Raw genomic sequence first — 23,490 nt, 5'->3', positions numbered from 1 at the left:
AAAAATTCATATTTCTTCTCTATTTTTCACTTCATGAGTCATGACAAATACCCAGGATGTTTTCAAGAAACAGCATAACAAAACAGAGCAAAGGTTGTGCGTAAGGTGTATAACTGTAACTGCTGTTACTGTTAACTAAAAATAAAGTAAAAACTTTATATCTATTAAAATAACGGTAATTGGTAAAATGGTATTAAATATACAAATATATTAAATATATATATAGGGAAAACACAAACCTTAAAATCTTGAATGAAAATTTGAAATGTTGCTTTGGCAAATATATGAAAAAACTAATTTTATGATTAAAATGTTTAACTATTAAAATAAAATGTCTAGTAAAAAGTACTAAAATTACTAAAACTGGAAAAAAAGAAAGCTATATTGAAATATTAAAAAAGAAAAGAAAATTATAAAATCACATACATAAACATAAAAAAATCAAATGAAAACTGAAAATATATAAAAAGGATAATTCAAAATATTAATAAAAAAATTATGACAATATATAAATAATACAAAAATAACACTGGTGCTTAATGTTGTACTTGCATATTTTTTCATTATTATGTTGCTACAGAGAATAGGAAGATGAAATGTATTTTGGTTTCCTAATAAACCAGTTAAATTAGAGGCATTTTCTGGTAAGATTTATTGCTGTTCTTCAGAAGAAAAAAAAATGCTCAAAATGCAAACTATATAAGCAAAAATCACAATTAAAACTTAATTATGAAAAATGCAACTTGCTTCTGCCATATTCTTTACTTTATAATGGCTGCCTCACATGTTAACTTTGCAGAGAAGGCAGTCCCAGAATGCATTGCAACAATCTCCCATGTGTTTGTCATGCAATTTGTGTTAAATACAATATTTCTGATCATGCAGAGCACCCAAATCACTCACTATTGAGGTTGCATTTCAATTAGGATGCCTTCTCAGAAGGCAGCTGCCTATCCAGACAGTGAGCTTTAGTAGCAGTGCTCAGATGTGAAGCAAACCCACCTAATGGGAGTTTTAAGAAGGCCGGCGCTTCCCTGAGGTAGCGTACAGTGATGGTGACTTCATCCCCTGCCGTCCGCAAAAGATGAACCTGCGCAGAAATATAAAATAGATACAACATCCTCCTGACATCAGGATGAGAAGATGCACTTGAGCTGCATTTAAATGACTCTTTCACACCTAATTGAGTCGAGGAGCCGCAACATTTGGATTAAATCAACTCTATGCAATCAGTACATGTAATCTCTCAGAGATTTCTCATAAATGATTATTACAGCAAGCGTTGTGTGACCTCTCTCCGCTGGAGCGCTGGACCATCAAGTGCTGAGTTCAGGTTCACTAACCACTCCCTAGGCAAGCAATTACTCAGTCAGTGTCTCGTATCTTCAGATTTCATCATCTCACGCAGGGATTCACAACTTCTTTGCCGGCTGAACCTCTCTGACCTAAAATATTAACTTGAATTTACTAGAATTAAAGGTAATATTTTAATAATTTAACAATTTTATGGTCCTCTGAGGTAAGTTATTGGACACATGACATGCACGAAAAAAAATTAATTATATATATATATATATATATATATATATAGATATATATATATATATATATATATATATATATATATATATATATATATATATATATATATATATAGTGCAGTTGTTGTTGTTTTTTATTATTATTTTTATTTTAAAACAATTAATCTTTTTACATTTGTAAGATTTTAATTAATTATTTGCCTTTTATAAACTTGCAAACCCCAGTTTGGGAAACCCAGATGTAACATAATATTGCAATTTTACTTTGCAAGGATGCATTACATTTAAATTCAATTTATTTAATTTTAGTTTATTACATTTTAATTATTTGTATAATATTTAAACATTAGAAGAAAATCATAAATCTGAAAATCTTAAATGAAATTAGCAATGTGCTAGAATTAATAAAACCAAAATACAAGTAAATTAAAGCCAAATAGAAATATTTTAAAAACTAATTAAATTAACTACATAACAAAATTACTAAAAATATATGAAAACAAAAGCCGATTCAAAATATAAAAACAAAAATAACACTGGTACAGGTAATTGATGCTGTATTTGCATAGTTTATCATTATTGTGCTGCAACAGAGAATGATGGGAATGCTGTTTGGTCGCACATATATTTGTTATTTATGTTTGACATTTTAGTAATTCAGTTAGTTTTAGTAATTCCATTAATTTCAGTTAGTTGCTAAGGCAACAATTCGAATTTTCCATCTTATTTTCTAGTTTTTCCTTCTAACATTTACATTTTACTTTATTTATGCTTCATATCAATTGTTTTGAAAATTGGTATATTTTGTACTTTCAGTACATTACGAGAACTTAAAATCATTATAAGGTATTAACAAACATTTTACAAAAAAAAAAAAAAAAAAAAAAAAACAGGGTGAAACTGACATTATCCATCAGGAACTGATGTGATGTTGCAAAGTGTGTTTAATGTCATAAGTCAGATCTGAATGCAGTTTGCAGCAGATTGTGAAGGACAACCAGAAACAGGATCAGTTCTGATTACATGTTGAATTTTAGACTTCATTTAATCATAACCACAAATCTGACAAACCTGAGCTTTCCTCTCTGATGAAAACAGGACACACTTGTACAACATTTCCACAGAGAGCTGATGCTAAAAGAAACCACGCATTCGCCAAGAAACCCTCGTGTGTTTGTGCTCCAAAACTCAAGATGCCTTCAATCTGTTTACACTCGAACCCGGAACATTCCTACAAATAAGCATTTTTTTTTTTTTTTTTTTTTTTAAACTAGACATGTTTGAGCTTATATAGAGAGATATTTTGATTTTTAAACTAGATTATAAAATTTAGAATCATGAGTGTTGTGTAACCTGTCAATGAATTTTGACCATGCAGCTATTGAATATCCATTTTTATAATCTGGTTCTGATCATTTAATCATATTTAAAAGACCATTTTAAGAAACCATTCACATTTTTCCAAATGGTCTTTTGAGGTTGTGCTCGCATCTCAAACATAAGACAACTACAGTATGCAAAATCCCAGATTGCTTTTTTATTGCCCAGGAGACTTTTAGTTACGCTTCAATGAAGCATCAACTTTGTCTCAGGTGTTTCGCATTAAACTTCTTTGGAGGAAATAAAAAGACAAATAAAATGAGGTAACACTTTACAATAGGTTTTAAATTAATATTACTGTTTGGCACTGCTACTGTTTGGACACTCTTGCTTACTGCTCCACGCTCTGCTCCCTATTTATGTACTTTTCTCAGATTATTCTAAGATTTTAACTTCAGCAGATCAGCACAGTGCTCAAACAACACATTTTTGGCAAAAGCACTGAACTAAAAACTTTTAGGGACCGGAATAATACTATGAAAAAGAAGCAAGGGATGCCAGGACAACATATTTCAGCCACTGGAAACACCAGAGCCAGAGCTCTGCTCACCAGACACATCATCCCTCTCTCCAGCATCTCCACTTCTAAGCTTCTCACAGAAAATGGAGGAACTGGTGTATGCTGGGACCAAACCTTGGACCAAACCACCGAAGCCTGTGGGCCCAGCTCGTCCTCCTCCTCCTGTGAGAGCTCTCCAGCCGCTGCCACAACGCCAGGGCCAAAACCTGCTGTAGGTGAACCAAAAACAACTGATAGCAGCTCTCAGTAATATGTGTTGGGTCCCTGCTATGATAGCAGCAACATTCACAAATGTTTATAGAACAAGCGGGAACCCAGTGTGCCTGTAGCTTTCTCTATTTCTGTTTTATCACGTGATAGAAAGTCTAAAGCCTTCTCAAGCATTACGGCTGACCCATCTAATCTGTGGCCTATTATGCATCTAACTAAGATTGCTGTAACAACACAAACTGCTATCAAGTCAGCATTTTTAAACATTCATTCAGAAAAAAAAATCATTTCTGATCAATGATTTAATAACTTTAATAAATCACTTCTGTATTTTCTTTGATATATTGATCTCTGCTACAACTGAATCAGTGGCGATTTCTTTAAGACTGCAAGGGAAGCTCGGTAGAAGCTCGGTAGAAAACGTTCATCTCAAAGACGAGTTCGTTCAGAATCAGTTACATATAGCAGGTCGGCTGACTCGATTTCCTTCTCATACATTCCCGCAGCGTCACAGTGCATTTCCCTATTGAAGCCCAGCGTCCATTGACTTCAATAGGGCTGCTTTGAACGTTTTTTTTCAGCGCTTCGAAACTAGACGGTCATTGGATAAACGCTGCGATTATGTCCCGCCCACGGACGCCCAGCGTCTCTGGGGGTGAATGGGGAGTGGGCTGGCCCGGACTCCGAGCTTCTGCGTGATGATTGGAGGGTCTGGTCGAAAGACTGCATCTCCTTTTGACTGACAGCGATTCTGTACTATAAGGAATCACTGAAGCTATTCCGCGCTCAGTCCCATCGCAGATTTCTCAAGTTCAGTCGAAATAAAAACTGCTGCAACCTATTTCTTTGATATTTGCTTGGCGAAATTGCTTGATTTTCATCATACATTTCACACAATTATACACCACATTCCTTGTTTTCAGTTTTACAGAGTTTTTAATGCATTTTGCATTTGTCAAAGAGAAGAGGTCAGAGGGGGGGCTTTCCAAGCCATTTATGCCAAAACAGCAGATCTCACATCAGACCCACGAGATGAGCCCATGAGAAAGCGCTGTCTGACCCAATTGCAGGATCCCCAAGTGCGATACAGAAATCTGTACATGGCCATCCTTGATAACATCTTGGAGCAGATTCCTCAACGTTTTTCAAATTTGGAAAGCATGCTCTTCTTAGAATTAGTCAATCCAGGGAAATTTGATGACATGAGACAGGTATTTTCCAGAGGAGGCCTTCCAAAGTGTCCTGAAAAGTTATGGCCATCACTTTGATTCAGGAAGACTGAGGTCAGAACTTCAAGTCCTGTATTCAGATCAGGACTTGCAGGGTAACAGGGGAAAGCTGTGTGATTACTTGGTGTTCCTTAAAGACATGGAGTTGGACAGTGCAATGCCTCAGTTTTACAAACTGTTCTCATTAGTGGCAACAATTGGAGCTACATCTGCAGGTGTAGAAAGGATGCTTCTCCTGTTTAAAGCGACTCAAGTCCTACACCCCGAAACACAATGGGCCAAGGCCGTTTAAGCAGCCTAGCTTTGCTGGCCATTGAGAGGACACTGGTCAAGTCACTTGAAAAGACTCCTAGTTGGTACGACAGGGTCACAGACCATTTTCTTGAAAAGGAACGTAGGGCAGAATTTACTTTTAAATAAATAGACAATTTGATGATGTAGGCCGAAAATGAGCTTCCCCTCTCTGACAGACCAGTAGCCGCCACTGAACTGAATCTAGATCTTAGGGAGAACACTAGTGTGTTATTTATTGAGGCTATATAGGCATTTCTGCAGACTCTGTTGATCTTCTCCTTGATTCCTTTAACTCAAAAGTTAAGAATGTTATTGATGATATTGCTCCTGCAAAAGTCAGTAAGAAGACTGGCAGACAAAAATCACCTAGGAGATAATCAACAGCAATACAGAGTATGAAAAGGCAATGCAGAAATTAACTATAGCATCTATAAAGACAGCCTTTCGCTTTCAATGTGGAACTAGCCACAGCTAGAAAAACCTTCTTTTCAAACCTTCTAAACAGTAACTTAAACAACACTAGCACACTTTCCTACTGTTGAGAGACTGACAACCCCCCCCCCCAGTCAGATTCCCAGTGAAATACTCTCCAACAGCAAATGCAATGAGTTTGCTTCCTTCTTTTCTGAGAAGATCAGTAATATCAGGAAGGCGATAAGCACATCCTCAAGTTATGCAGAGGTCAGACAGATTCAACCACAAATTCAAAAAGAAGTTACTATTTCTGTTTTTGAAGCAATTGATAGCAAAATTTTGGAAGAAAAAGTACAGCACCTTAAATCGTCAACCTGCTGCCTTGACACACTTCCCACATATTTTTTTTCAAAAGGGTGCTTAACTGTTTAGAAGCAGATCTCTTAGAGTCCTTATTTCTGGGACTTTTCCAAACTCCCTGAAAACTGCAGTTGTTAAGCCCCTTCTGAAAAAGAGCAATCTTGATAACACCATTTTGAGCAATTATATACCAATATCAAATCTTCTTTTTATAGGCAAGACTATTGAAAAGGTAGTTTTTAATCAGCTAAACAACTACTTAAACTCAAATGGATACCTGGACAATTTTCAATCTGGTTTCACTTTAATTCTGATTCTGGCAAAAGATCAGTGCTGCTATATCTTAGTGCTGCATTTGACACTGTTGATCATAACATACTACTAGAGAGACTGAAAAACTGGGTCGGGCTTTCTGGGATGATACTCAAATGGTTCAGGTCATATTAGAAGGGAGAGGTTATTATGTAAGTATATGAAAGGAGAGCACAAGTCTAAGTGGACATCCATGACAGCTGGAGTCCCACAAGGCTCAATCCTTGCACCGTTCTTGTTTAGCCTGTATATGCTCCTTCTAAGTCAAATAATGAGAAAGAACCAAATTGCCTATCACAGCTATGCAGATGACACCCAGATTTACTTAGTCTTATCTCCAAATGACTTCAGCCCCATTGATTCCCTCTTCCAATGCATTGATGAAATTAACAGTTGGATGTGCCAGAGCTTTCTTCAGTTAAACAAGGACAAAACTTAAATCATTGCATTTGGAAACAAAGATGAAGTTCAAGGTGAATGCATACCTTGACTCTAGGGGGTAAACAACTAAAAATCAAGTCAGGAATCTTGGTGTTATTCTGGAGACAGACCTTAGTTTCAGTAGTCATGTCAAAGCAGTAACTAAATCAGCATACTATCATCTCAAAAACAGTGCAAGAATTAGATGTTTGTTTCCAGTCAAGACTTGGAAAACTTGTTCATGCCTTTATCACCAGCAGGGTGGACTACTGTAATGGTCTCCTCTCTGACCTTCCCAAGAAGACCATTAGACAGCTGCAGCTCATCCAGAACGCTGCTGCCAGAATTCTGACTAGAACCAGAAAATCTGAGCATATCACACCAGTCCTCAGGTCCTTACACTGGCTTCCAGTTACATTTAGGATTGATTTTAAATTACTTTTACTCATTTATTAATCACTCTGTTCTAATCAAATGCAAATGAGACCTTATTGTAAAGTGTTAAAGGGGTCATATGATGCTGCTAAAAGAACATTATTTTGTGTATTTGGTGTAATGAAATGTGTTTATGTGGTCTAGGGTTAAAAAACACATTATTGTCCACATACTGTAAATTATTGTTTCTCCTCTATGCCCTGCCTTCTGAAACACGTCAATTTTCACAAAGCTTATCGCTCTGAAAAGCGAGGTGTGTTGTGATTGGCCGGCTATCCAGCACATTGTGATTTGCCGAATGCCTCAAGAGTGTGACGGAAATGTTACGCCTCTAAACATATTGTGAAGCCTTGTCCGGCCGGAGCGACGAGACAAAAAAATACATAAAAACTATTATAGTGGTGATATAAACATGATTTTTATTTTTTTTTTGTTTTTTAATTTGGAAGGAAAGTAGTTTTGCTTTCTCAATGGAACAAAATCACACACCACGGCCTTGCATGAGCAAAGGCCTAGAGTGAGATGCGCTCTAGAGTGGGCCGTGGCCGACTTGAGTGAGCAGAGGCGGGCGGCTTGAGAACGGTGCGGCCGGCGGATTCTACGGAGCCTACATTGGTCTTGCAGCAACCACATGTGATGACCCCGGGCTGGACTCTGCCTCTGCCTTTATGCAAATCTTCCCACATTGTGATGTAGAGATTGGGGGTGTGTTAGAACGAGCCGTTTCAGGGGAGCGTGGACGAGTCTCAACTTTTATAAAGAATATCTCTTTGGATTAGAGAGTTTAGTCTTTGCAACTTCACAGATCTTCTTTATTCACCAAGAGCTTGTAACACTCCAAAGAGAGAGGAAAATTTGAAATCACATCATATGACCCCTTTAACGAAAACGAGTGAATAGCAACTCAGCATCTAAGCAGAACGTTCATTTGATCTCCACTGATCATTACAGATCTGATTTGTGATGTTTCTGTCCTATAGGATGATTTCTGTCGTCATCTCTTATGTATAACTGGTCTTAGTTATGTTAGAGTTAGTCTGCGTTTGTTCAAATCACTAATCACGTCTGGATGGAGATGTGAGGAACAGCTGTCAGGATCACAGAGAAGAACCTGCCGGAGTGAGCGAGGATCTCATCCTTTCTCTCTCAAGATGAATCTACTCGCTATCGATCAGATACAGCTGAGGCAGTACAGAGAGAAGAGAATCACTCGCTGCTGATATAAAAGATCGAGTGCTTCCGTGGAATCTGATTGATTCTGCTTCAAAGTCATTTCAAGAACATGGAAGAAACAGCTGATCAGATACTCACGACTTCCTCGTGTGTACACTTCTCCACGTTAATGCCATTGACCTGCATAGAAAGAAAAAAAAAAAAAAAAAAAAAAAAAATATATATATATATATATATATATATATATATATATATATATGTATGTATGTATTAAACTAAACATACTGAGATCACAATTCACCCCAAAATTTATATCTTGACATTACTTTTATGACAACCACAATTATTGCAAAATACACTGTGATACAAACATACATTTTATTTTTAGAAATATTTTTTTGTACTTTTAAGTACACTACTGTTCAAGTGTTGGCAAGCTTTTTAATGCTTTTGAAAGAAGTCTTCTGCTCACCAAGGCTGCATTTATTCGATTTTTTTTTTTTTTTTTTTTTTTTTACAGTTAAAACAGTAAAATTTGTGAAATATTATTACTGTTCTAAATCAAATCTGTATTTTCAGCATCATTACTCCAGTCTTTAGTGTCACATGATCTTTACAAATCATTCTAATATGCTGATTTGCTGCTCAAGAAACATTTCTGATTATAATCATCAATGCTGAAAACAGCTGTGCTGTCCAGTATTTTTATAGAAACTGATATGTTTTATTTTTCGTGATTCTTTGATAAATAGAGAGTTTAAAAGAACAGCTACTGTATTATTTGAAATAGAAATCTTAATATCTATATGTCTTTAGTGTAACTTTAATTGTCACTTTCACTTTTAAATTTGAAATGTTAAAATTTAAATCCATTCTTGTGGCATTAAGCATTATTTTCTTATTAATTTCATTAAATATAAATAAATACACAAATGTCTTATTAATTTCATTATATATAAATAAATGAATACATTTCTTATTAATTTCATACATACACACACACACAAACGCAACATTTAGGGTACAAAATCATTTTAACTGTATTTTTATTCCATTATATAATTTAATAAGACCTATGATTTTAGTTAATTATAAAATATTAAATTTTATATTTTGTTTTCATTTTATTTTTAGTGTTGATAGTTTTAAAAAATGTTTCCACACTGTATACAAATATATTAATTATTATATACACACAGCCATTTATAAGTCTGAGGTCTGTAATACAGATTTTTTTAAAGAAATTATATGATTTAAAAAATATAATTTTGTGGCATAAAAACTCTGATTACACTCTCAGTCAGTAGTAAATGTACAGTACAGCAGTATTTACCTGCATCCTTTGATATGAAACTAAAATGCTGCAAGTTTTTTGGTTGATTAAATATAAGCTGTCCTCCAAATTAACTGAAATGAATCATACTTGGTGATCCTCAAGAGGAGAGTTAGATTTTTACTTCACCTTGTGATCTCACACTTGTACTGTATGTGTATTTATAGGGTCTACATATAAAGAGCTTCAATGACATTCAAAATGTAATAAGACCATTTGTTTCAGTCGCACCACAGGAACTATTACTCTATGTCTTGCTCTCTCTCTGTTGCTGTTCCTCTGATTCATACAAAGAGATAAAGGTTAAACCTCCAGTCAAGCCAGAGAAAATGAATCAGAGGGAAGCGTCATTAAAATGCAGAGGGAACGGCGCTCTAACATGCACCCTTGGCCCCCGAGGGCCGCGTCAGGAGCGAGAGCGTGCAAAAGCCCGAAACACTGACCTGCAACACAGCATCGCCGATAAACAGCATCCCCGTCTGATCGGCTGCAGCCCCGGACAGTCCGGCCAGAGGTTAATGGAAAGATTGGGACATAATTACTCATTTAATAGTGCTTTAATGCGATGACATGGCAATCAGGATTTGAGCTTGATGAGCCTTTCGATCTAGCGAAGCGCTTTGGGACGAATTTCACACAAATCTGGGTTTTAGTTCAATGCCTTCTGACAAATATGATGAAACTTCATAAGCTTTTTGGTATCAAGGGCGGATATATTTCTACGCTAAGCGTCTCAGAAGTAAGAAAGGACAGCGGGAAGCTAATAAAAAGCACTAAAACTGCAAATGCAATTGCAGTCTTGAATTAGCCATGATTAAAATACATTTGAACTCTATAGCATGCAACAAAGATAAACTGTTCTCAAATACTGATTCTAATCACATGTTAGCAGCTGCTGTCAGACACTTGCGATGAATAAACTATAATGCGAGCAAGTGCTAATTATAGGGATATCAAACGGACTACAGTACATTTAGGCTGTGCAGTGCTTTTATTTTAAATGAAAAACAAAAGTAGGAAGAACTGTACTCTACAAGACCTTACACCATATATTACAGGAATAGTTCAACCACTGGCCATCCAAGATGCAGATGAGGTTGTTTCTTTATCAGATTTAGAGAAATGTATTGATGCATTGCATCAGTGTCTAATCAATGGATGCTTTGCAGTGAATGGGTGCCGTCAGAATGAGAGTCCAAATAGCTGATAAAAACATAAGATGTTAACTGATGGACTGGAGTGCTGTGGATTACTTGTGGATGATTGTGATGGTTTTATCAGCTGTTTGGACTCTCATTCTGACGGCACCCATTCACTGCAGAGCATCCATTGATGAGACACTGATGCAATGCTACATTTCTCCAAATCTGATCAAGAAACAAACTCATCTGTAGATATCCTGAGGGTGAACACATTTTCAGCAAATTCATTTTTGGGTTAACTACTCCTTTAGCAGTTATCGCCAGCGCTGTGCCTTGCTTTACAGCGGATGGGAGGAACACTTGTCATCTTACCTACTTGATCTTTGAAAATCTTTGAGATGACCACAGGCACTTTATGTTCAGCTCCCCCCTGAAATGCATGAAGAGCCGTCAAGGAAATTGACTTCTACCTCTTACATCCAGAACTGTTCAACAATACAAATCTACTGCCTCTTCAAAGATAATTGTGAATAAAACTAATGAGACATGATCCTTATATCAAGATCCTCTTTGATCTTTAAAAGACTTATATTGTGCAATAATTATCTGGCCTTTGGATATACGCGTGCACTACCTGAGCATGTTTAATTAAGCTCTTTAAAGTGAATGAACGATTTTAAAAGAAGCAAAAGACCTACTTTGATACTCAGACCGAGACCTCCAGTCAGCTGTCTTCGAAGTACAACAGTTCTGTGCTTTAAAAAATGGGAATTTAGTTGGTAAAATATTCATAGTATCAACCACATGACACATAATATAGAGAGAAGTGGTCATAAGGCAACACTTCAGTTGAAGCCTTTACACAAAAATGCTTTATACAGATAATATCAGGCCAAATAAATAAATAAATATTACTATTGATATAACAAAAAAAAAAAAAAAAAAAAAAAAAAGTTTCAACTTTTAAAATACAGGTAATATCAAGCAAAAAACAAAAACAAACAAACAAACAAACAAACAAAAAAACACATAAAAAACAATAAAAAAGTAATTAAATACATTATGTTGTTTATGTCCAGTGTTTTTATAAATAACGTTTTAAAAAGATAAAAATTCATAACTTCCATAACTTGCAGGTAATATTGGGCATTAAAATAAAATAAAATAAAATTTATACTTTTCTATTGTTTATGTGTTTAATGTTATATATATATATATATATATATATATATATATATATATATATAATATATATATATATAATATATATATATATATATACTAACATAAAGCCTCAAATTTCAAAAACAGGTAATATCAGACAAATAAATAAATAAAACAATAAATACATAAATACAAACACCCACTTATTTTACTGTTCACAATTTTTTTTCAAATAAGATTAAAAAAGACATCTAAAAACTTTCAAATATAGCTAATATTAGGGGGAATTAGGGGGAAAATAAACAAAAAAAGAAAATTCATAAATTTTTACTGTTTATGTGTCTAATTTTTTAAATATAAAAATATATATAATAATATATAAAAATAAATAAAGAAATAAATACATATATCTCAACTTTCCAAATTTTGTCAGTTTTATCAAGATATTCAAACAATGTTCACCTCATATTGTGATGAATCACTGTAATGTTTTAGTAATCTTTATGGGAATAAGTTGATCAAATAAAATGGGAAGACTTTATGAAACTCTATCAAATAACATCCAAAGGATTGCCAACAATTTCTCAGTAACAAAGGTTTATGATGGCCAAAACGTAAATGATCTCACTTTAGAGTGAAACCATAATTAGTTACAGAAAGCCGATACTTTCTTTCTTACTTTCTTTTAATTGCACAAAACTCAAAATGTGTTTCTGGGTCAAAGTGACTCTAAATGATGGATCAGGTCACTTATAGCTATAAAACAGATTATAATGATGCTCTAAACCTCACTAATGATGTTGATTATGACTATTGGACTATTGGGAAATATATTGGGATTTCCACTGTGCTTGTACACATTTAATGACTGTCATTGTGTTTTGATAGCATCAGGGGCCGGAGCATGAAGCCACTGACGTCATTTATGAATGATGATGATGCATCTCATGAAACAATGAAGTGGTGTGTGCTTCATGACAATGATGTCAAATGTAATGAAAACTTGTCTACTGCATCTTGTTCTGTAATCTGTGAACAAAACCCTCTCCTGCGGCCGACTGTGATTAACAGTGATGAGCACATGATGAATGTGTTTGAGTCATGATCCAATGGAAGGTAAAGACTCAGTACTTACATTTAGATGGGAGTCACCGCCGCTCACACAAACCACATCCTGCTTCTGTATGATTAACAGCTCTTTCATTAACTTTAAACGAACGTCGTATGTGTTACTTGTGTGTTCGTCATACAAAAGGGCAAGTCCGGTTTTTGTCTGTTGAAAAGGCAAGAAACAAACGTGTTAGAAGACATCATAAGATTTAGATTGATTAATAAACGGGAAAAAATAATAATAATATTTTGGAAATTTTATAGAGAATTATAAAATTTAACATTATTCATGTATTCAAACAGTTGTTTGTCTAAAAGGAACAGTTTGCGCCAAAATAAACACTTCATCATGCACTCAAAATAATATGTGTTCTGCAGTTAGTCATATTTTGTTCATACTCTTTAACTGAACTAAATTAATTGGCTTCATAATTAATGGATTTATCCTGATACTAAGCAATTTGAAGAAATGCAGTTTGAAAATATGATTATTTAAATAAAATCAAATAGATGCACATAATTAATAATAAACTATTTAATTATTGAAATGTATATAAATGTGCATATATATATATATATATATATATATATATGTGTGTGTGTGTATGTGTGTGTGTGTGTATTAATTGACATAAAGCCTCAAATTTCAAAAACAGGTAATATCAGGCAAATAAATAAATAAAACAATAAATACATAAATACAAACACCCACTTATTTTACTGTTCACATAGCTATTTTTTAAAATATATGTATGTATCTATCTATCTATCTATCTATCTATGAATAAGGATATATCAAGATTAGTAGTTTATATTAAATCTGTATAATCCATGAAATTTGAATGAAATTTTATATGCAAGTCAAATAAATACATATTAAATAACTAAATAACTAACTTAATAAATTTTAGTTTTAAATTTAAATTTAGAATAAATAATTTTACAATATGAACAAGTCAAAATAATACACTTACTAAAAAGATATTTAAAATATTTTGTTTATCTACGTCACATAACACTAGTGAGCATGCAAACATGTTGTTAAATTATTGAAATATTAACTTAAAATCTCATAGGGACTTAAATAAATATTTTATCTCAAAGAGGTTCAGATGACAAAAAAGATAGGGAATACCTGCAAACAAGGCATATAAAACATAAATAAAAAATATCATAAAAGTACAAGATTTGACTCATGCAAGATATAAATATTGTTGGCTCTTGAATTTCTTTGTTCCTCTTGTGTAAGGTGCTTTGGATAAAAGCATCTGCTAAAATGCGGTAATGTAACTGTAGAACTGTAAGTCATGTGAGAGCTTTGTGCAGGAAACTCACAGAAAACCCTTTCTCTTTTCAGATGAACTATCCCTGTAAAGCACACAAGACTGAGATTAATGTAAAACAACAGGTTTTTCCTTATTGTCGCAGTATTTGACTCCACTTTGTGAAGTTTTTCTCTGTCTCCTCAGGAAGATAAACTGAATAAATGCAACAGAAAAGTTGCCTGTGGATCTTTCAATTACTTTCAGGTTTTCTCTGAGTCGAGAGAGCAGTGTTAATTCAGTTAACCCACAAAAGCGTCCCGGAGGAGCTTCCCTTGGCTGAAGAATACTCCTCGCAATGAAATCAATTACAATCTTTATTTATCAGGCTCTCTGTGGCTTCACATCTGCGCTGAGGATCGCTTTCTTCCTGAAGGGCTCCTGATGCTTTCAAACCTGCAACCTGAGCAGAACTGAACTGAGGAGCTCAAAGAATCACAGCAGTGGAGGAACAAGGTCTTCAGTCATTCTGACAGCAGTCTGTCTCTTCTCGTCACACGTTCTCCCATGTACTATACAACACTAACACACCCATTACAGAGCAGAGAGAACAGCAGCTTCATGAAATAAAAACACACAATGCTTCTATCAACAGGATTATGGCTCATAGCCATCGGAAATTAAAACCTGGGCTAAAGTCACTAAAACCACAAAAAATGCTACTTAAAATAAATGCAAAACAATGAAATGTTTAAGATAAACCTCACAGGGATGTTTTAATTTGCTTTTACAAACAATTGAAGCCGTAGAACTTATATAGAGTGCAACAAGTGGGCTCCTGCACTCGATAACGATCCCAATAACAGCAGAAAAGAGCTTCCACTCCATTACTTTTGGTCATACGACACAACAAAACCTTACAAAAACCTTTTGTAAAATAAAGAAAACAAACAGGGTGCGCTTTCTGCCATCTCGGTCTCCATGTTTACCATAGTTTAACCATGCTATTTATAGTAAAACTGTGGTTATACAAAAAATAAATAAATAAATTAATTAATAATAATAATAATAATGGTTACTACACTTTTACTATAATAAACCATGGTTAATTTTCCTAAGGGATCTGTATTTGTGTATTCTTTCTTTTCTTTGTTTTTATAACTGTACTGCCTAAACGGTTTGATGTTTTGTACTGTTTAATAAAAAAAAAAAAAAAGATTTGAATTAAATGATTTGCGACACGTATTTCTGAAAACCTGATCTGAATCAAATGATTCGCTAACCCCCACAAAATGATTCGCAAGCCGCTCTACTTAGTCCCGATCTGTATAATGATTCGCAAGCAATCATTTTATATCGTGACTGGGGAGCATGAATCATGAATTATTCAATTCGTGAAATGATTTGTGAACTACCTCCGAAGCTCCGATCTGAATGATTCGCATAGATATGTGATCCATTTGTAGCGCTTCACAGTGAATCATTTTGCAACGCAATGGTTTATCTGATTCATAGTTTCTAAAAACTAAAAAATTAACTAAATATCAAAATAACGACTTACACATATAAAAAAAATATTAAATATTAAAAATATTAATAAAAACAATGAATGCATTTCAATGATACTAAAACAACACTGATGGAAAATATTTAAAAACTTATTGAAAATAATATATATAAATATATATATATATATATATATATATATATATATATATATATATATATAAAGAAATAGGCCTATTTCTAATTTTCATTTAGTTTAACATGATGTACTATAAAACAGAACCTGAAATAAATAAAATAATAATAATTTACTTAATTAAAACTATGTAGACATATTTTAACATATAAACTTACTAAAACTTTAACTGAAATTTAAAATAATAATAATTTTGAAAATAACAAAATGAAATGCTAATTAAAAACATTAATAAAAATACTAATAGCATTTAAATTATACTAAAATAAAACAAAATGTACCAAAATAAAAACAGAATGTCGAAATAAAAACTAATTCAAAATCTTAATAAAACTATAATAATATCTCAATTATATTAAAGTAACACTTTGAGGTTTAAAGCATTAGTAATGTGAACAATCACAGGTTCAAGAGTGACACAGAATTATTAATTTTAAGGGACTGACTCTCATATTTCAGTGCAACTTCATAAACTTTGCAGGACATGTTTCAGCTAGATCAACACACTCTCATAAAGAAACATCACTCTAGCAGCGTTTATCTGCGCAAACATCACTGAAAACATCAAACTGCAGCTTCTGTGTCATTCAGAACAGCTGAAGATAGCTGACAGGAATCTCCAAAAACAAATAACAAGCGGCGTGATGTTTGGTCACGCACAGATGAACAGCAGCACAGCAAAACCCCCCTCATGAGACGGAGACGAGAAGAACATCCTCAAATTCGCTTCAGAATAATTGACTGCAAGTCAAGTTATCACAGCAGATGAAACTGATGAAATGACTGGGTGATATTGGAAGAAGAGAGAAATTATATTTTGCATCAATAAAATAAAGAGCGTTGAGGCTGGCGGCCCCAGATTGCTGTTGTTCAACATTCACTGCCTGCTAAAACACCACACTCTTCTGGACAAAATGAGCATCATTAGAAAGATTTCAGACTTCAGCTTTGATATTTGACCACTGTTTCTGATAAAATCCGGCTGCAGTTACAGTTATCTCTTAATTTATGTCTGGAGTGCAAAATCAACATATAAAATCAATCAGTGATATTTGATATTCCCAACAGAATAACAACACACATTCAGTCACATCTGCTGTGGTTTATTTGTATTCACAATGATGCAATGAAGAACCTCCATCAGAGCTTTCAGTCTGAAGAAATACTGATATATTTATAGATTTTCTTCAATTTTTTTGTAGACAGAATCATCATTTCTGTTTATTTTACACTGAATTATGCAAAATTGCAATGCAAAAAAAAGGGAAATATAAATCATACTTTCTAGATATATTTTTGAATTAAAATCAAAAATTGAAGTGCAATTATACTTAGTTGTTTTCATACTTTTTCAACTGTTTTCATTGTTATTTCAGTTGACACAATGAAAATGTATATTTTTAGCTAACGATAATAACCCTGGATAATATAAACTAAAATACTACTGTATAAAGACATAATTGACATTTCAAAAGAACACAACAGAATTACTAAAACTCTGAATGAAATGAAACATAAAAAATAAAAATGTAAGCAGAAAACATGAAAATAAGAAAATGTGAAAATAAAATAAAAAAAATTAACAAAAACTATAATAGAATATCAGTGACACAAAAATAATACTGTTACTACCAGAGTTGTATATATATATATATATATATATATATATATATATATATACACACACACACACACACACACGCACACAGTATTACATTATATACTGACTATATCGTCAATCATTATTATTATTAGATATTATATGTATAATGTGTCTTATTTTTTCCTTTTGATTTTTAGTGTGTGAGCTGCAGAAGCATCATGTATTTCGTGCAGTGCATGTGTTTGTCCATCCTGTGCTGCTTCTGCTGACGATGATGATGATGATGATGATAAGTCTGGTTCTGACAGACCCATAGTCTCTCTGTTCTGGCCTAGTTCTCTCTCTGGCACCTAAACCCATTCTCTCCGGAGACACCGGGATGTAGGTCAAGTGAGTCTCCCGTTAGGGAGAATATAATTAATCAAAGTTTGGAGTTAGAGAGCGCACACACGCTCAACATGCAGGAAAGGTGAGCTCTTGCTATATTTATACAGCGTTTGCAAAGATAACCGGGAAAGCCTTCATTCTGTGGTAGAGTCTCTGGAGAAATCTGGGCTTAGATGCTTCGCTCAAGGCCACAACTGGGGCTGTCACGGCCTGATGGTTTGGTTGGGACTGAAATCCAGATTTGGCCGAAGGATCTGGCTAAGGGTCACCTCTGCATGACGGCCCTCGGGCACCAACTCTGAGCAAAAACAGCTTCTACAGCCAGACCTCATGAAATGTCCAAGAGTATCACCTCAGACAGGGAAGCAGCTTCACATTTACTTCAGCAAATGCAGACAGCTAGTTTCTATAGTGCTCTTCACTGTGCATTTTGTTAAGGAATAGTGGCTAGAGAAGACTATTACAGTGAAAAAAAGTCCCATATATGAATATTATAATAACTAAAACTAAAACCATAAAACATTTATTGCTTATAAAATATATTATACTGTATTATATTATATAAAATACATTCATTACTTGTATATATTACTTATAAAATATTTATTAAACTATATAACAAATAACAAAATGTATGAAAAGTTTAAATACTAAAACTGTCATAAACTTTATAGACAATTTAAAATTACAAAAACAAAATTACCAAAATGTTTAAAACTTTAAATAAAAAAATTAAAATGGAAACATAAAATATTTTTACAAAATTACAAAAACTCAAAATATTAATAAAAACTGTAATAGTATATGAATGATACTAAAATAACTGATATTAAATATATATTGTGTGTGTATTATAGTACTAAAATTACATAATAAAAAAGTAACAACATTACTAAAAATAACACTGATATTACCATAGTAACACTAATTTTAACATAGTACATGCATATACTAAATAAATAATATAAGATATAAATACAACTGTAAAAAAATACAGGTGAGATCTCATGAACTGTCCAACAGTATCACCTCAGACAGGAAAGAAGCATCACATTTCCTTCGGCAAATGCAAACCAGCTAGTTCATAAAATACTTTTCACAATGCAATTTGTTTCCAGAAATAGCGTCTAATCTGTGTAGACGATGACAATGAAAAACTCCCAAAATACACCGTGCATGACATGAATAAATGTGCCATCCACAAGATGTCTATACTGAAGATGCATCTGAATATCTTGCCTGCGTTTGAACACAAAGAGAGCAGCTCCACTAGGGAAACGCACATATGGCATATGTTGCTTTTGTCCATATTGGTTTTCATCTCTTCTACTGAAAGCCATCTGGAATTAGGGATAACCCGGGAGAAATGCATCGCAGTTTCAAATCATGCTTTTGTGCATTCTAGAATAAATCCCATAGTTACTCTTGGGACTGAGTATGTAGCATGCAACGGTAGAAATGAGATTCTGTGGTAAAATATACTTTATATATATATATATATATTCAAGTGGCATGTGTGAAATGTGAAAAAAACAGAGGGACGCATCCCAAACAAGACGAGGAGGAACTTTAAAGCGGTGTAGATTCTGTCAGATTTTTTAAAGAAACAACTCAAGAGTAAAAAAACTCCACAAACTGCATCCAGACATCTGAAGATGTTCTGCACATCCAGTGGAGCATTTAAGAAGAAAGCAATGAATGCGTGAAAGAGATGCCTTGTGTTACAGTTGGATATCCTTCCTTAACCTGGTAAAGCCTGACATATGAAACAATAGTTAGAAAAAAAAACACATCATTTTAAACGGAAGTTTACTGAACCATTTGAAAGTTTGCATGTGTTTTTTGTTCTGTATCATATTTGATGCATCCGGCTTATATGGCTCACAAAGTCAGATATAGTGAGAATATGGAGGAAAAACAGCTCAGCTTTATTCATAGACCCAAAATGAGCAAAAACATGCAACTTGATGCAGATGCTATTATTTATATGGACAAAAAGATGAATCAAACATATCAATGAGCTCTTTATAACAGTATACTTACATAAAATTACATAAATATGAGTCGTCACTCTATACCTCCAATAATATGTCTCAGTGAGATGAGATGTAAATGATCCGAACATATAATGCAGTGATTGAGAGATGAAGAAATAAAGACTCCTCAGAAGATGTGAGATGTTCTGGAGGCTTGTGAAGATCATTCCTCCGCTGAGGAACAGTGAAAGTAAAGCTTCTGGAAACAAACGATCCTCAAAAGATCCTGATGATCAGATTTGAGACTCTAAAACATGATTGATGGAGAATCAAGTAAAGCTGAGCTGCTTCAGTCCAGGAAGAGTTCATCTGGAAATATTACTACAGTTATTCTAATGTTTACTTGATAAAATCACTCAAGATTTGAGAGCAGAAAGCTTGAGCTGATGGCAGACATTTGTACAATTAGACTAAAAGAGCTTTTACTGGATTTAAAAAATACCTCTAAAATATCAATCAGAGACAGACGGCATGTGTGCAAAGGGTTAAACAGTAAAGTTTCCATCATGTTGATCATTTAGAGGCCTTGTGCATTAAATATGATAAAGTAGACTTTACAGTGTTAAAAAAAAGTTTTCAGAAATCATAACAAAAGACACAAATGTTTTGCATTTAAATGCATTGTAAACAATTATCAGAAACAAATCTTACTGTAAATGCTATAGCTAAAGTCTTTTCAGAGTAACATATTAGTTCACAAGCCACAGCATGATACACCTGCTGCCAAAAAGACCCTAAAAGTCTCTCTCTATTTATAACCTTACGATAAATTTATAGTGCCATTCAAAAGTTTGCGCTGAAAATTCAGCTTTGATCACAGCAATAAATTACATTTTAAAATATATTCACACAGAAAAACAGTTATTTTAAACTGAAATAATATTTTACTGTTTTTACTGCATTTTTTTTTTTTTAATTAATGCATTGTTGATGAGAAGAGACTTCTTTTAAAAAAAAAAAATCCTTTGAAATTAGTTTTCTTTTTTTTTGGGGGGGGGGGGGGGGGGGGGGGGGGGGGGGGGGGGGGTTTGCAAGAGAAAATGATCAATTCAAGCAAAAATAAGTCTTATGTTGTGATGCACACGTCACTTCGATCCAGAATTACTCACAGAATGATATAAGGCTTTAGTCACGCCACCCACCCGTATCTACTGCTGTCTGAAAATGACCTTATCAAGCGACGAAACTTAGATTTATTAGATCTGTGATTTGAAACGCCTTTAAGGTCAATTATCTGCTTCAAACGATGATTTCTTTTAAGTGTTTGCCATTGTAATTGTGAGATATTGCCTGTAATTTGAATTCACTACAAAGGCAGGCGAGAGAGCGCCACTGGACGCCTTCAATCAAGATAATAATTAGAAGAAGAATGAAGGTCAACTGCTGTCTGGAGATCAGATCACAGATAATAATGTGGCACCGCTGCAGGCCTGGAACGCCACGGATAGTCTTTCTCCTCGAGGACGGCAGTAATAGTCAATATAGATGCTTTTGCATGAGGATTTAAAGTCTGTACCTTATGCAATCGTGAATGCATATGAACAATTGATCGGGCCGTGTGTGTCCTGAGTGCTCAGATATCAAAGACGTGCCAATCACAGAGTTCAAGTGTTCAGCCATTCTGATAATCAGCGTGGAAAGTGGCAGAGAGGACAACTCATGGATCAATCAAATTACCCTGATGGCCACCGTGAAGCCGCGGGCTGTAATAAATTCAATGCATTCTCACTCGGCAGGGAAGCTCACACACATCGCTGTAGACAGTAGTTACCGCATCTCAGCCAGAAATCATTCAAGCAAGTGGAATCGGAGCAGAAGAGTAAAGCCGAGTGATCCATAATCATTATTTACTCTTGGAAACATGAACTACAGCAGAGCAGCGGGACTGAAACACATTCACTTACAAAAATATGTTCTGCTTACGTTCTGAGAACATTATTTCTGAATGTTACTGAGTGTTCAAAACATTCAAGTTCTTTTTAATGTTCAAAAGGAAACGTGACTTGAAATGTTACATTTGATTATTTTGCAAACATTATGGGAACGTTACTTTTGAATGTTCTGAAAAAAAAAAAATTGTTAACTGGGTTTAACCCTATAAGCCTGCTGTATCATATTTGATGTGCAATGATCAAACTTTGATTGTTAAACCCGTCGCACACAATCTTCTCAATGTCTTCTGTCTCTGATTGATAGAGTTTTTATCCAGTAAAAGCTCTTTTAGTCTAATTGTACAAACATCTGCCTTCAGCTCAAGCTTTCTGCTCTCAAATCTTGAGTGATTTTAATCAAGTAAACATCAGAATAACTCTAGTAATATTTCCAGATGAACTCTTCCTGGACTGAAGCAGCTCAGCTTTACTTGATTCTCCATCAATCATGTTTTAGAGTCTCAAATCTGATCATCAGGATCTTTTGAGGAGCGTTTGTTTCCAGAAGCTTTACTTTCACTGTTCCTCAGCGGAGGAATGATCTTCTCAAGCCTCCAGAACATCTCACATCTTCTGAGGAGCCTTTATTTCTTCATCTCTCAATCACTGCATTATATGTTTGGATCATTTACATCTCATCTTACTAAGAGATATTATTGGAGGTATAGAGTGACCACTGATATTTAGATTATTTTAAGTCTATATGAGCCATAAAAGCCTATCAATATATCAAATGTGATACTCAACAAAAACAAAGTTGCTAAATCATGCATGCTTTACTAGTTGAAAGTTTGGAAAGACTTATTTATCGTTGCCTATTTTTTTACATTTAAAGTGGCAGCAACAGCAAGGTCATATCTCAAATCTCTGGAAACACATGTACTGTGTGTAGAAAGTCACTTTATATAAAATCATCTGTCGACTATGTAAATTACTCAAAGGATATTTTACTTTACTCAAGTATTATTGAAACCGAAACCCTGTCCTTTTACTCGGCTACATTTCTACGTCAAAAAGTATGCTTTTTATTCCCTACAATTCCATTTAGGCCTCCAAAGTACAAAGCACAGTTTCTGCAGGTCATCATGATTTCTTTCATCTTTTTGTCCATTAAACTGAGCTTACAATCCTATCAAATTACACTCCCGGCTGAACTCATACAGCCAATGACATCCGTTTCAGCGCATTTAGACACAACTATGGTCACTCGTCCTTGTGAAGAGACGTCTCATCAGTCAGCACAACACAGTCACTGAACTAACGCAAAGGGCTTTAATTAAAAGACGCAGATGACGATGGACTCGAGTGCAACAGCTATAAAATGAACTGAGGGTGAATCTCAAGTTTAACAATTTCAAGTAACATGTTTGAGTTTAATGAAGTCTATTCAGTCCATTTCAAAAAGATGCAAAACATTTACTTTTAAATTATGCTCACCAAGGCTGCTTTTATCGAATTAAAAATAAAATTTTAACTATAAACTATAGCTTTTGTTAATTTATTTATCAAGTTTACGCAAGTTTTATTGTGTC

The 23,490-nt window shown here is 34.1% G+C and overlaps 2 protein-coding genes across 3 annotated transcripts in view; one reads left to right on the top strand and one right to left on the bottom strand.

Moving 5' to 3' along the window:
• The window catches only part of LOC109084950 (1-phosphatidylinositol 4,5-bisphosphate phosphodiesterase beta-4-like), a 347,521-nt gene that overhangs the window by 160,966 nt on the left and 163,065 nt on the right, over positions 1-23,490 (top strand).
• Positions 1-23,490, bottom strand: part of LOC109078138 (gamma-2-syntrophin-like) — a 70,350-nt gene that overhangs the window by 40,510 nt on the left and 6,350 nt on the right. For both annotated transcript variants that reach the window (XM_042743159.1, XM_042743160.1), the window contains exons 2-7: positions 13,063-13,200; positions 11,462-11,518; positions 11,136-11,193; positions 10,065-10,108; positions 8,427-8,468; positions 1,003-1,090 (exon numbers count right to left, since the gene is read on the bottom strand). In XM_042743159.1, coding sequence (XP_042599093.1) covers positions 1,003-1,090; positions 8,427-8,468; positions 10,065-10,108; positions 11,136-11,193; positions 11,462-11,518; positions 13,063-13,200 — 427 coding nt within the window. The remainder of the gene's footprint in view (positions 1-1,002; positions 1,091-8,426; positions 8,469-10,064; positions 10,109-11,135; positions 11,194-11,461; positions 11,519-13,062; positions 13,201-23,490) is intronic.

The sequence above is a fragment of the Cyprinus carpio genome, chromosome B17 (genome assembly GCF_018340385.1).
Source record: "Cyprinus carpio isolate SPL01 chromosome B17, ASM1834038v1, whole genome shotgun sequence".
NCBI lineage: Eukaryota > Metazoa > Chordata > Actinopteri > Cypriniformes > Cyprinidae > Cyprinus > Cyprinus carpio.
This window is presented reverse-complemented; position numbering and strand designations above follow the sequence as displayed.